Source organism: Ipomoea triloba, chromosome 12 (genome assembly GCF_003576645.1).
Source record: "Ipomoea triloba cultivar NCNSP0323 chromosome 12, ASM357664v1".
Lineage (NCBI taxonomy): Eukaryota > Viridiplantae > Streptophyta > Magnoliopsida > Solanales > Convolvulaceae > Ipomoea > Ipomoea triloba.
The window spans coordinates 16033812-16048979 of NC_044927.1; the positions used below are offsets into that span (position 1 = coordinate 16033812).

Here is a 15168-nt window from a genome sequence, read left to right on the forward strand (position 1 = left end):
CGTAAATGGGGAAGATCAAGATTGTAAATTCTACAATATATAGATGAGCATCCGTAGATTGCTAGTTATTTTGCACAGTACAACTAAAAAGATGGATAGTTAAATAAGGTATTATCATTCAAAATCTTGTAATACAAAGTTACAATACAATGTTTTTCCATTAGAAATTACCAATCAAAGTAATGTGATTAAAATATATAATTATAGAAAACATTTGATTGTTCACTACAATCACTCTGAAAATTGTAATTTTACATACGTGATACGCCCATGACAAAATTGGCCTAGCTACTTGAAACCTTATCAGCAAAAATTAAAGCATATTGAGCTATTAAAATCAAACTAAATCACAGTACTACAAAATACTCTATGGAATGCAGACTACACCATAAGGATCTCCAACATGCAGAATGAATTAACTAAAAATTAAATCATACCGCATACCATAACAATTATACGCGTGTTAAAGTTCGATCTTCGACTTCGTAGAATTACAGATTATAGATCTCTAACTAATAGTGAGAACACAGATATTGGTACGTTGTGAGAGAATAGTCATTTCTCATCATTATATAGTGGAGGATAAACATAATATGGAAGATTTTTCAAAAGAAAAGTATAATTAATTTTAATTTTATGTAAATATAGATGATTGACATGTAAAAATTTTACTACAATATTATATAATTTTTTCATTCTAATATAGTTAATTACATGTCAATTATATAAATATATATAGATATATAGATATAGATATAGATTATCATATCACTAATCACCAATCACCAATTAATTAATTAATATCAATATCAATCTATCTATATAAATATAAATATTAATATATAACAATATTACCATATCACTAATCACCAATCACCAATTAATTAATTAATATTAATTATATATATATATATATATATATATATATATATAAATTAATATTAATATTAATATATAACAATATTACCATATCACTAATCACCAATCACCAATTAATTATTCTTTTTTAAAATAATCACCAATTAATTAATATTAGTATATATTAATATATTATATATTAATATATTAATATTAAGAATAATACCATATACCATATTATCAATTATCAATTATATATCACCAATCACCCATCACCCATTAATATTAACAATATTACCATATTATCATTATCATATATTACCATAATAATATTATAGGATGGATAATTAATAAAATAATAAAATAATAAATAAATAAAATAAATGGTTTTACCAAAATACCCCTAAGTTTTGGGGGGAAAATTTGGGAGGAGGAAAATGTTTTTATATATAGTATATAGATTATATTCTATCAAACATTATTAATGAATTGTTATTTATTTCTATATATACTGTCAAATATCATTACTAAAAGTCATTATTTGTTTCTTAGTTTATTATAATAAGGTAAAATCATACATACAAAAAAATTGAGTTATAAAGAATATCATGAAAAATTATTAAACGTTAGATACTACAGAAAATAATTAAAAATTATTATACAAAAAATTATTATACTATCACAATTTGAAATAATAATAAAAATAAATATTTTAAATATTTAATTACAAAATATTATAGACAAAATTATTATACTATCACAATTAGAAATATAAATAAATAATAAATATTTTAAATAGAAAACATAATGTTTGACTAACTTGAATGAAGGTGGTGCAAATAACAAATTTTATTTACACTACCTATAAAGCTATCAAATGATGATGTAAATAAAATTTTGGGTAGTAAAAATACAATTACCCTAAAAAAAAAAAACAACAACAAAAGAAGATAAAGGAAAGGAAACATCCTGGTTTTCAAAAAAAAAAAAAAGGAAAGGAAACATCCCCTTGGAGTTTCATTGATTTCCGTTTTCAGACCGTACAAAAAGAAGTGCGTGTGGCACACTCGCAGCGTTGGAGTGGGCAGGGCGTCATCACCGCATCAGGGCGATACGTCCGCCTGAGAAACTTTCCCGTATAAAGCCATCTAAAGCTACGCCGTCGACGCCGTTTCTCGCGAGAGATGGAGTCTCTATACGGAGAAAGAGGAGCCGGAGGGAAGCTCAAGAATCCACCTTCAAGGAAGCCGCCGGCTTCTCCGTACGCTCGGCCTCCTGCTACTCCGGCGACTCGGATTGGGAGCAATGGTTGGCTTTCTAAACTCGTCGATCCCGCCTACCAACTCATCTCGAGCAGCGCTACCAGGATTTTCCCCTCATTCTTTTCCAAGTCCCCCTCCGATGTTCCTCCTCTTCTTTCTATCGCTCAAAGCAACGGTATTTCATACATATAGATACATGCATACGGTGTTTACATAAATATATTATTACTGTACTCCGTAAATGACTCCGTAAATTGATTGATTGCTAGGGCTGCTTACTGCATATTACGGTAGAATTGATTGCTTGCTCTACATTATTTACTGTTTTGATTCCAAAACGTAACGATAAGTGGCACGGCACTTGGCATTATAAACGGTGTCTATATTTTATTTTTACATTATTAAAGATTTCTGAAAATATAGGTTTTACAATTGCTTTTTTTGGTTCTGTTAATGCTTATGATATTTATGATGTTAGAAACAGGGGTTTTAGTGAACTAGGATTTGAAAATTAGTGTCTTTTATTTTACTAGTTTGGACCTCAAGTTTGACAAAAAAGGCAGTTGCATATGTATCCTTTTTCTACTTCGGGTCTCTTTGCATTTATCTGCATGCTAAGATGCATTGTACAAGGCTATTCAGCACATTTGATTGAGGGATAAAATAGCTAAGTGCATGTTTTGTTGGGTACTTTAATTGATAAATATTGGACAGTACAAGCACGTATTTGTTCATGGATTAGGAACAAGTTGATTTGTCGCATGATGTTGTATAAAGGTCTTTCTTTTTTGGCAGTTAGCTAGTTGCCACTCCCCACCCTCCCCCACCTCCCCATGCCCTCTCCACAGTTGTATTTTAATTTTAATTTTTAATTTGAATTTAGTGATCTGCCATTAAGTTTAGCGTAGTCTTCATTTTTCAGCTGACCAAGTCTTGTGTGATCTCCTTCAGGTTGCTATGACATTTGACTTCATTAGATTCATTTGATTGATGATTTATTTGATGGATGGGATTGTGTCAAATTTTATTTGGTCGAAATCATTTAGGAAGTGATCATTATTTAGTGGAACATCGACTGAATCAGTTTGATTTTGAATGAAAACAGAGTTTTACGAGTAATCTTAAATTAAAATGGCATACATGGGTTTGTGAAACATGAAGAATGCATATGCAGAATATAGAATTTGATTGTCAAACTTCTAAAAGGGAATGTCCTTTATGAATTTCTTCTTGAAAAACAAGTAGCTGATTACTGATTAGAATAGACATCTCCATATATGCATTCTTATGGAGTTAATGTGATAAAGATGAATTCCCCTTGATTTTTATTTTTTAGAAACCTTTTATTTTAGTTTTGTTTTGCCTGGTTACAATGCATTGTTTCTTGTCATTTTCAACCTCAGTAAGCTTTTTGGGGACAGGTGTAGAAGTTGCGGAGGTGATTCCAAATTCAAGGGATGAAGAGAATTGCACCCCTAGTGTAAGATAAATTTTCCTTGCTTATTCTTTAATTGACAAAATGAAGAACCTTAATAATTTATTAAGGGTGAACAAATGTCTTGAAGAGTTTTGACAATAGCAACAACTGAAATTTAAAAATGCACAAGGTAGATTTGGTAAATGGCATAATACAACTAAACTAGTTTCTTAATTCACTAAAGATCATCTTTCATATTCAACCAATGGGTATGACTATGGTAGAGCTATCTTAAATGTAGTACTGCATTTGTCCAATTTAGATGGCACACTAACTTTCTATATGGGTTTTGAAGAAGTTCCCTGTGAAAATATTTTAATTTTATGACTTGACTTTTAGAGTTGTTCTTTTAAAATAGCTTATATATTAAAAAGGATTACAGAAAATGGAAAGTAAATATTATTTTAGGATTGATGAAGAAAGAACACAAGCTAGGTTGTTGACCAATTATAAGATTCAAATAATATCAATTAGGTAAGCATTTTGTTTGCTTAATATAATTAAAATGAAAATTTGCAGTGTCTTCCACTGAAAATGTTATATTTCATTTAGAAATAAAATGTGGAATTGGAAATGCTTGCAAGGATAACTGGAGTATTTTGGTAGTAATCTTCATTTTGGACACAAATCTGTTCTATTTTAGGTTATACCCATTTGTATGAATAACTAAATAGGAGGATCTTTTAGTTTTTAAGTAAATAACTTTGGAGGTTCTTTATTTGTCTTGACGAAGTACTCTTCCATTTGTCAAGATGAGACTAACAATGTAATTCGTGTAACTCCAGTAGCTGTCAATACTTATCAAACCAAAAAAGGACACTGCCCAAATGGAACAATCTTTCTTTGTTGAGTTGAGTTGTTTATAGTTGTTTACATTGGTCCTATAGTTCAATTTATTTTCACATGAAATAAGGTCCAGTAGTTGTGTAATTGGAGTTACATTTATTCTTTGTGTATGTGTGTGTGAAGAGATGGGGCAGGGTTTTTTGCCCTGAGTTGTAGTTAAATTATTGCTTATGTTGCAATAATTTGTGAAATGTGAATGAAGAAAAATGAATGTTCTTTAGAAAAGAAGCTAATAATTCAATTTTGATGTATTTGATCATAAATTAGGAAATCCTTGAGGTCAAAACTTAAGATGTGTAATGAATAAAATGATAATCAAACAATTTTTTTTTTTTTTTGCCAAAGACCTTGTGGTCAAGTGGCACCCGGTGTCCCGATTAATACTCTCACATGGATGATGGGTGTGGGTTCGAGCCTCAGTGGAGGCAATTGTTGACTCGTTGTGCTTCAGTAGGTTGAGAAAGTAGTTATGAACAAATACTACATTGTAACAGAGTCAGTAGTACTCAAAAAAAAAAACAATCTTTTTTTCTTTTTAAATTTCTTAATTTCATTCTCCTTTCCTATTACCATGAATATTTTGCTCTGATGGTGTTTGGATTATTTGCTTCCATTACTACATATATTTGACAAGAACTGAAATGTTAAATAGTTCTGGTGTTCTTATAGTACTAAGAATCTCTTCAGAATATGTTGGGATTTATGTTATGCAGCATGTATCCAGATCTACTGAAGGAATGGGTGCCAGTCTACAGTTTGATACATTGAAGAAAATTACGGAATGTGAAAGGTTGGAGCAAGAGAAACCAGAGACTTCTGATGATGATTCTATTGTTTCCAGAATTGAGCAATTGATGAAGGGGAAAGCATTTTCTAGGTAGTATTACTATTGCCGTTTATGATTTCTTTCGTGGGAGACTAGATCTCATGGTATAAGCATCTATTGTTCTGTTTCAAATGCCTTTTTGGTTGAAGGTTTTATACTTGTACGCACCTAAAAGTTTCTAGATCCATCTGTAAAATGGGTAACACATTCAATAATCCCTCTCCAGCCTAAAGAAAGAAAAGAATCTAAATCTGAGTGTAATGGCTGGAACTGGGTTTATGGTGCTGCAATGTTTCTGGGTTTGTTACATTGGGGCTAGTGTGTGTTTTTAGAAATCACTATTATGGTATTGGCTGTGGTTAGGTAGGGCAAGGGCACAAGGCGATGGTTGAGGTCAAGTAGTTGTTTGACTTGTTTCCATTGATTTATCTTCTGTTGTTTCGCTTAGGAGGGTTACTGCAAACAATTTGGGTGCTTTATAGTGTAGGCTAAAGAGGGGTGATATGTGTTATGGAAATAGTCATTTTCAGAAAGTAAATAGAATTAAAATTTGAAGCTATATGTTAGGAACATAAAAAATAGAAAATATGACTCTGGTGGAATGGGTCTCTAACTTGCCCATCCTTCTCCCCAGAACAAGGAAAAAATGAAACACATATTAACTAGTAGTGTTAATGAGTTGCTTTTGGGTAAAAGGGGCCACTGGACCCATTCTATAGATTTATGTGCAGATGGACTTCTTTGTCCACTCTAATTCATTGAAGTCTGCTCATTGGACAACTCTAACTTCCTCATAGAGATTGTTGCTTTCTACCTTGAAATAAATATTTTCAGTTGTTTTTGGATTGTTCATGGTCATTTATGAATGGATTATGTTAGTAAATGTGCATATGATAGCTAAACTGTGGCACAGTAGTAGAATAGGCCTTTCAAAAAACTACTCCCAGGTTAAATTGTTTTCTCCCATCTTCATTGTGAGTGTATGGTTTGATCTGAAATTTTGGTTCTGCTAATCTAAATATCTTCCTTGCTTTGCATGGGTGAAATATTAATGAATACTTTTTTCCTTTGTGTTCTTAGTTAAGCTTATTAAAATGTGTTTATTGTTGTGCAGGGATGAAATAATTCATTTGATTGAGATCTTGAATTCTAAAGTTGATGAACAAGAAAATAACCAAAAATGCATGACAGCTGAAAGAGACAATGAAAGGGTTCTTTTATTGCATGAAACACCAAGAAAATTAAGTGAACGAAAACTGGAAAACATGACTAGAGCTCTGCCGGGACCTTCAACACCTATTCCTGAATCAAGTGTAAGTCACTTCAGTCAAGCCTGAAAAAAGGCTGAAAGAGTGACTGTAAACTGAAATTTTTAATATTTTTATTATTGACATGAAAGCTGAAATAAATTTTCTATGTAGAAGTTGTTGTGCAATCAATTTCTTTAAGATCTGATCAATGTGACTACATTATTGATGTTTTAGGATACTTATCCAACATTTCAGGTGCCAGAAGTTAGTGGTTCACCCATTGATATTGCAATAGCTTATATGGGAAGCCAAATTTCAGATCAAACCCTTGGCCCTAATTTTGTTCTTATAAAGGATGAACCAGATCCTGTAAATGATATATGTGCATCAGAACCAGTTATTACTTCACCATCATCAAAGCCTTCCACTAGTTGGCCTGGGGCATTAGTGCCAGAGCAGCCAGGCAGATTTGGGTTCCATGAATTTTCTAGGACTCCATATTCTAGAACTTTATTATCAAAGTCTAGAACCAAGGTTTGTGCTTCAGATTATTATCTGAGATTCTGAAAAATTCTCTATATATATTTTTCTTGTGGAATTAAGGCTTTTCACTATTTTTCTTTCTATTATCAGTCACAAGCTGATAGCAGGTGCCTGGAATCTTCAGTAAAACCTTTTCCACAATCCCAAACCTCAAAATATGGACAGGTACTTATATCCTAGATATCCATGAGTAGTTTCATCACGTAATTTCTAACTCTGTCTATTACTCCTAGTTTTTCCTTTGAATTTTGTACTGTAAAAATTTCAGGTGAGGACAAAGAGTGATGTGTATGACTATGGCTATGGATCAGCAGGGCCTATTAGGAGAATACGTAATAGATTTAGTTCAGAATCTCACCACACGGGATCTATTTTCCTGAATTCATCCAAACCTACTCATTCGCCTATTGAAAAGCTAACTGCTTCTAAAATATTCTTGCCTTCTATTGGAAAGAACATGGAAATTGGAGAAAGTAGTGGGACATCAATGCCAGACATAAAAGGGGCATGCACCTCTGGACATGCTTTCCCAAGTGAGGCAACTACAAGAATGATAATAGATCACCTTAACAGGCACAAACCCACACCTAAAGAAAAGGCAGCTGAACTGAAGCTGGCCACTGAATGGAATAAATCACCTGGTGCTGAAGTTTCTGATGCAAGACCAAATGAGAGCGCATTGCCGCAACATTTAGGCAACTCTAAAGTCGGTAAGAGGACAGAGTTGGCCAACCCAGAATCTCTCAAGGGAAGAGGTTCTGATAAAGACGATTATCAGGTGAAATCCGAGGAGAGAAGTATGAGAGTAGCTGAAGTTGCTAAAGATGCAAGTGCTCTAACCTCCATCAAAGCTGGTGATTTTGGCGTGAAGACTGATGCCAGTACAGAACCTTCGTTGGATTTTAAGAGTACCAATTCACAATTCAAAAGTTCCATTTCTAATTTTCATGACATGAGTTCTGATCAGGTATTATTGCTATACATAATTTCTCTTTGAGATTGTAGTCCATGCTAGTTTTTCTGACTATTTATGGTAATAGTAATAGTCTTAGTTGATAGTGAGGAAAATAGGTTAAATCAAGAAATAAGATTCAGTAGTATTGCCTAACATGACGCTGATTCTTTTATTTATACAGGACTTTGTAGGCTCTAGCAGTGGGCAGAAAGCAACAAATCAAAATTTGTCTTTTCAGCATCAAAGTAATGGGCAGAATGTCTCTACTACATCCAGATCAATAGCAGCACACACCTCTGGAACAAAACCAACCTTGCCATTTATTTCTATAAGTAAACCTCACCCTAGATCTGCTGTTTCCTATGATAATAGTTTTGGATTCACTTTTCCAGTTCCTGCATCATCTGGTTCTGAACCACCAACACCCTCCATGGCATTATTCTCTCCCAGTGTTATACCACCTTCAATAGAACCATCTGCTGCTGCTCCTTCTTACAGTTTTGGTACTAAGATATCATCTTCCCAACACCTAGTTTTCTCTTTTCCATCTTCAGGCAGTGCTGTCCAGTCTGACACTTCAGGAATTCAATTCAACTTTGGGGCAGATAGGAAGACCACAAGGTTATCTTTCGGTAAAGCTGTCTGTTAGCTTATTTGTTAGTGTATCTATAGGTATTTCCTAGCTTGCATCACTTCAGAAAATTGAACGAGGATACGATTTCTTCATGCTCTTTTTCTTGTTTTTTTCATTTTTCATTTTTTTTTTCCTGTGATAATATAAGGTACAGAGTACTTGATTGTGTTTCTCTTTTCACATTTTGAGGAATTCATGCCCTTCTCTCTTCTCTCTCTTTTAAATTTGTTTCTATATAAAAACCAAAATTAACTAATTAAGTATTTGTATTGTTAACTTTATCATTTATTTCGGAAACTGATGGATTACATTTGGAAGGAAAGAATTGAGAAGAAAATGAATTGTAATTTTGTAAAAAAGAATAAGGTGAAAATAAAGTAGAATTTAAATTATATTTGTTTGGTGGAAAGATATAATTATTGAGAATGATGAAGAAAAAAGTGATATAAAGATTAAAATGTCATTGTGTAATAATAATGATAATAATAATAATAATAATAATAATAATAATAATAATCTACTATACTAATAATAGCTAAAGAGAGTTAGGCCAAATGACGGTCAAATTATTTTTTTTGAATACTACTAACTCTATTACAATGCAGTATCTGTTCATAACTACTTTCTCAACCTATTACGGTCAAATTAGTTAATCAAATGGATTGCTCAAATTGTTTAGATTTATATTTTCACTTGAGATTTCTTAATTTATCCTTAACTATATGATTATTCGTTAAATTTTCCGTTAAATATTCTCTTTTTCGTTAACTTTTAACTTACCCATTAATTTCTTTAAGTAAGATCTTAGGTTCGAATCTCATCCCAATCAAAGTTGGCATAATTATTAAACATATACTACGAATATGTTAGAGTATATTATTCAAAAGTAAGTACCACACTCTATTACTCTTATTAAATTAAATAATAAATTAGAAGTTTTTTCAAAAAAAAAAAATACTCTATAGTAGTTACAACAAAAAAAAAAAATACATATGCATTTATTTATTTTTTTGAGTTTTTCCCAAAGGTATCCCTCCAGCCGACAGTTGGAAGACTTAACTTTCGTCCTTACAGTCAGCACACTAAGTGGTAGGGGGGATCAAACCCCCAACCTCATACTTAAGGACGAGGTACTGAACCACCGCAAATTATGCCGTGGACCCAGGTCTACCTTGCAAGGTGGACCTGGGTCCAATACAACGCCGTTTCACTATTTTTTTCTTTTTAAAAAAAAATTACTAAACATATAGCCCTGAAATGCGTGAATGTGGAGGTTTCAAATTGTGAATATGGAGTATAGAATTTGTGAATGTAGAGTTATGAATGTGTGAATCTGTAGTAGAGTTAACAAAGTTCTAGCAGCCCTGAAATGTGTGAATGTGGAGGTTTCAAATTGTGAATATGGAGTATAGAATTTGTGAATGTAGAGTTACGAATGTGTGAATCTGTAGTAGAGTTAACAGAATTCTAGCAACTTGTAGCCCTGTAATGTGTGAATGTGGAGTTCCTAAGTTGTGAACATGGAGTATAGGACCTGTGAATATAGAGTTTTGAATGTGTGAATACATAACAGTGGTAATATAGTTACTAAACATATAGCCCTATAATGTGTGAATGTAGAGTTTTCAAATTGTGAATATGGAGTATAGGGTCTGTGAATGTAGAGTTTGTGTTCTGTTGCGATGAGGAGCCGTTAATATTTTTTTATTTAAAAAAAACAATTGTGAAACGACGTCGTATTGGACCCTGGTCTACCTTGCAAGGTGGACCTGGGTCCACGGCATAACTACTGCTGAACCACCATGCCAACCATGTTGGTAATTTATTTAATTTATAATTCAATGTCTACAATGCCTTTATTCAAAAACAAATATTCATTATAAAAATTTTTAAAAAGAGATATAATTTCATTAGTTATATTATCTATATTTTCTACCATGCAAAGATTCCCTACCTTCAAATTTATTAGTTAATTATATTCACTACATTGTTCATTGTTTTCTATTTACACTATCTTGTAATTAAATATCAAAGTTATACTAAAAAATAATGTTATATATTTATTTACCAATTATTATGTTAATAACATGAAAAATAATAATAAAAAAAACAATTTGAAACCAATCATATTAACTATTTAGGGATGATTTATTTATAAAGAAAACATTCAAATAACACAATAAATTGATTTAAAACTCATTATTAAAAATGTCAATGTAGGGAAATAGAATATTGTGACACACTTGATGCATTGAAAATATGCTGATACTACAACATTTTTGGAATCAATCTTTCAAATTCAGAAAAAGAAGAAATTTGAAAAATAACTACTATTGCAGCATTCATTAATCTTGTATGTAAAATACTTATTGTTCATTCTTTAAATATATTAGAACTAATATAAATTTATAATTCATTCATTTTCTACCATCAACCTGTTTGGATTAAAGATAAAATCAACATCGATCTTGACAACAAAAATAATTGGTATATAGGATTGGACATTATCTCATTCGCGCAATGCAGGTGAAAAACTAGTAATAATAATAATAATAATAATAATAATAATAATAATAATAATAATAATAATATTTAAGGACAAATATGTCATTTTCTCTTTTTCTTTTCCTTTGAATGACTATATTGCAATTCATGTGGGGCTATGAATTACAATTTTATTGAACCAAATAATGTATTTTATCCTTTTCATAGAATTACATTGACATTGAATTTTAATTCATGCGAACCAAATGTGGTTCTTGAAGTGCCATTTAATTAACAAATTAAATGCTCTTTTAGTCTACTTTTAATGAATCATTTAATTAATGTAGTATACAAGTTTATATTATACTTCATTGTATTCAAGTTAATTTAGAAAAACTTAAAGTTGATCTAATTAAAAACTTAAAATTAAAAAATACTTATGAATATAGTGCTATTCAAATTATTTTATCTAATTGATTATGTTTCATATTTTGTCATAAATATTTTCACATTTTCACCACACAAGTATATTTTTGACTCCGACTTTGATCATTGTGTAATCTATCAAATTTTTTTTATTGTATTTTAACCTTATTATCATAGATGTTTGATATTTTGTAATTAACATTTCTATCATCATTTAAATTTCGCCCCTCCTCAAATAATTCTCTGGCTCTGTCACTGATTGCAAATAACACACTAGCAACAAAAAGGGAGATGACAAATAGTGAAATGAAAACAATGACAATGTTACTCAAAAGAGAATTAAGAATACTTAGAAAAATCCAAAGCAAAAGTAGTATTTATTTAGATTATCGTTTTTAGACCAAGTATTTAGACTATCGATTTTACAAAGTTGCAAACATTTATTTTAGTGACAATTATAATGAATTTTCTATATTATCTTGGATTCATATACGTTGAGTTACATATTTAAATAAACAAAATCGACATTCAATTACCAATTTATAAACTTCTCCTATATAATCTTGCATTGATATACTTTCAAGTATTTATTTAAATATAAACATGGGACATTAATCTATACGCGCAATGCGCGTGTAAAACTAGTAATAAAATAAATGCAGAAACAACATAAAAAACAACCACCTTATTACCTCAAATTTTAGTTTACATTTGTAATAACGCAAAGAAAATACTATTTACACACACTAGTATTTTCACCCATGCGTTGCACGGAATGGATTTGTTATAATATTTTAAGAATATTTTGATCGATATACAATTGTATAAATTATAACATCGAATATTATATAGTGCAATTGAAAAATTGAGTTGGATCGATTATGTTTTTTGATGTTATTATTGCTTGAATTTGAGTAGATAATTGCCCAATTAATAACTAACGTGTACATATACGCATCCAATGCTGAAACTTTAGAGATTTTGTATATCAGTATTTATGATTTATATTAATTGGGCTAATTAGCTCGTTGTCTAGCAACTCAGTTATAAAAATTATTTGTACGGAAGATATATTTTCTATGTAGATATATAGCAATTTTGTCATCTTTGTATAAAAATAAAAATTAATATCACTGGTTTGAATTACACATTATTGAAAACCTCTTTGTAGATGACATTGGTAATAGTAACAAAATTTTGTCCATCATCGTTTAGAGCTAAAACCTTTAGTTTATCAGGATGGGTGACTCGGGAAAAAACCACGTATAATTGATCGTGATTAAAGTCCAATTTTTTCAGCAATAACCCAACGTGAGTCATCGTTTAGCCCTGACTTTTTTTTGATAGTCATGGCATATGCGAGCATCAACGGAGATTGTTTACGCTGGAACTTAAAGGGCAATCTCGTATCAAAAGGGGTGGGACATTAAGGGGATAAGAACTTTGGTTCCTTGATGTGTCCCATTAACTATTCTTGCTTCGACAATGTGATATGCCAATCTTGTGACGATGAGACATGTACTGTTGCAAAGACCAAGAGAGTGGTCTATGTTCCGCAATTACATAACAAGTGCACCAGCCTTTAATGCCAATGAATGATTAGTAAGTCCAGATAATCTCAAACTGAATTCAAGATAGTGTACTTCTGATAGATTTTCACCGTCTGATTCTTCCTAACACAAAGAGTCACAACTTAAATATGTTCGACCTTCTTATAGTGTTCATGTTACACATGCATTGATTAATTTGATCAACAACATCTAAAGTCGGTGAGAGGATCGCTCGACCTTCTAAGTGCGACTTATCAAGCATGTCATATCTCGCACTTGGGAAGGTGCTTTTCACTATAGTTTCTATGGGATCGGTCCACACTTCAACAACAACCCTGCTGGAATATCGATCTCAGACAAATCGTCGTTTACAACCCCTATAATCCCATCTTCAATGTTTGCAATCCATTTCGAAAACCAATCAACCGTCTGTCTATCTTCCTCTGAAGCTAAGTTTCATAGTCTCAAGTTCTTCGTGAGCCTCAATACCTTGCAATTTGTCCAGAGGTATGACGAATTAATAGTTGCTCTAGAAACTATTGGTCTCGTTGCTTTCGGAATAACTGGAAGAATCTATCTAAAATCACCGCTCAAGATTACTGTCTTTCCACCAAATGTCTTTCCAGCACTACCCGGTATAACGAACGTCAATAGATCCCTCATGATTTTGTCCAAAGCCTCAAAATAGTGTTTGTGCGTCATCGGTGCTTTGTCCCATATTATCAATTTGCTCCTTATTATAAGCTCAGCAAGGTCACTGCCTTGCGATATGTTGCACATGAAATCTTCATTCAATGAGAGTGGTATATCAAATCTGGAATGCATCATCGTGCTTCCCGACAAGAGCAAAGATGCTATTCCACTTGTAGCAACGTTGAGAATAATATCTTTGCGGCTCCTTATCTTTTAGAAAATACTTTGAACATTTACCATCTACCATGCATAACGAATTCTTCTAGAGTTGTCCACATGGTTCGTGTAACATGAATTCGCTACCTGCGTCATGGTGCTCAGTGTCAGCATCTAGGTCGGGAATTTCAGCAGAAATCAGGGTATCAATTTCGGTCGCAGAATTTTCCCTATTTATACTTTTGGCAAATAGCAATATGTACGCGTGAGGGAGTTCTCTTTTTTGAAATTCAATCATGTAGATAACTGAAAAGAAAATCCAAAAAATGAACAATTGAAGTTTATATAGGGAAATTAGATTTAATTATGACAAATTCAAATACTCCCTCCGTCCCATTTTACCTGCCTTACATTTTTTTTAGTATGTCCCAAAATATTGTCTACGCTCTAAAATTGGACATTATTATTATTATTATTTTTCCCGATTTACCCTTATGAATTTCTTCAATATCTAAATTTATTACTCCATATTCTGTTTTCCCAATTTACTCAATACTTTTAAGCGCCATCGTACTCTTTCCATCTCTACACCTTCGGTGCCACGTACGCCGGTTTCCCACACTAGGTATGGAGCAAACCATCGTTCTGGAGCTGCTCTGGCAAGGTGGACAATTTTAAAATCCGAAAATTTCAAGTCACCGTGTTCGTTGAGGCGTATATTTTCCGGCTTGAGATTCCTCGGTTGGTAGACGTCGCAATTGTGGCAGAAATCCACTGCGCTGACCATGCTCTAATTTCATCAAAACTCCATATTCATGTTTTTTTTTGTTTTTTTTTTGTTTTTTGAAAAAAGCTAAAGATTTTTAAAAACTTAATCCATCAAGGTCTCAAATTATATAAAGGATTCATACTGAAATGAAAGTAGAAGTCTGGTGATGCAGATCTTCAAATCTTCAATGAAATGAAAGGATACACGTACGAAGATATGCAATTTTCACTATTTATGTGTTGAAAATTCTATGAAATTAAGTGATGCAGAGCTTCAATATCTTCTTTTATGAGTATGACTATGTTGATCCAAAGTCTTCATAGAAGAAGGAATTTTAGAATTCTTATATAGAGAGAAATTGAAACTGGAGAAATAAGAATGAGAGAGAGAAGAAGAAGAAGTCTATGGTCAATGGTGTGTTTTAGTGGGCTATTGAGTG

General features: G+C 32.0%; 1 protein-coding gene across 2 annotated transcripts; it reads left to right on the plus strand.

The window, feature by feature from the left end:
- Nucleotides 1-1875: 1875 nt before the first annotated feature.
- LOC115999249 lies at nt 1876-8875 on the plus strand. 2 transcript variants are annotated; one of them, XM_031239091.1, is made up of 8 exons: nt 1876-2295; nt 3542-3600; nt 5157-5320; nt 6384-6582; nt 6775-7053; nt 7153-7227; nt 7331-8029; nt 8199-8875. In XM_031239091.1, the coding sequence occupies exons 1-8, from the start codon at nt 2043-2045 to the stop codon at nt 8664-8666; spliced, it is 2196 nt and encodes a 731-aa protein (XP_031094951.1). In that variant the 5' UTR covers nt 1876-2042; the 3' UTR covers nt 8667-8875. The 2 variants fall into 2 exon arrangements, with proteins under 2 accessions (XP_031094951.1, XP_031094952.1); XM_031239092.1 differs by having other exon boundaries at nt 2162-2295; nt 5168-5320.
- The last annotated feature ends 6293 nt before the right edge of the window (nt 8876-15168 follow it).

What these genes read in the sequence shown, in the direction of transcription:
- LOC115999249 (XM_031239091.1), top strand. Translation starts at nt 2,043, where the DNA reads ATGGAGTCTCTATACGGAGAAAGAGGAGCCGGAGGGAAGCTCAAGAAT. An exon ending in AAGGGGAAAGCATTTTCTAG is followed by an intron (nt 5,321 to 6,383) that starts GTAGTATTACTA and finishes ATTGTTGTGCAG; the next exon opens with GGATGAAATAATTCATTTGA. An exon ending in AAACCTCAAAATATGGACAG is followed by an intron (nt 7,228 to 7,330) that starts GTACTTATATCC and finishes TAAAAATTTCAG; the next exon opens with GTGAGGACAAAGAGTGATGT.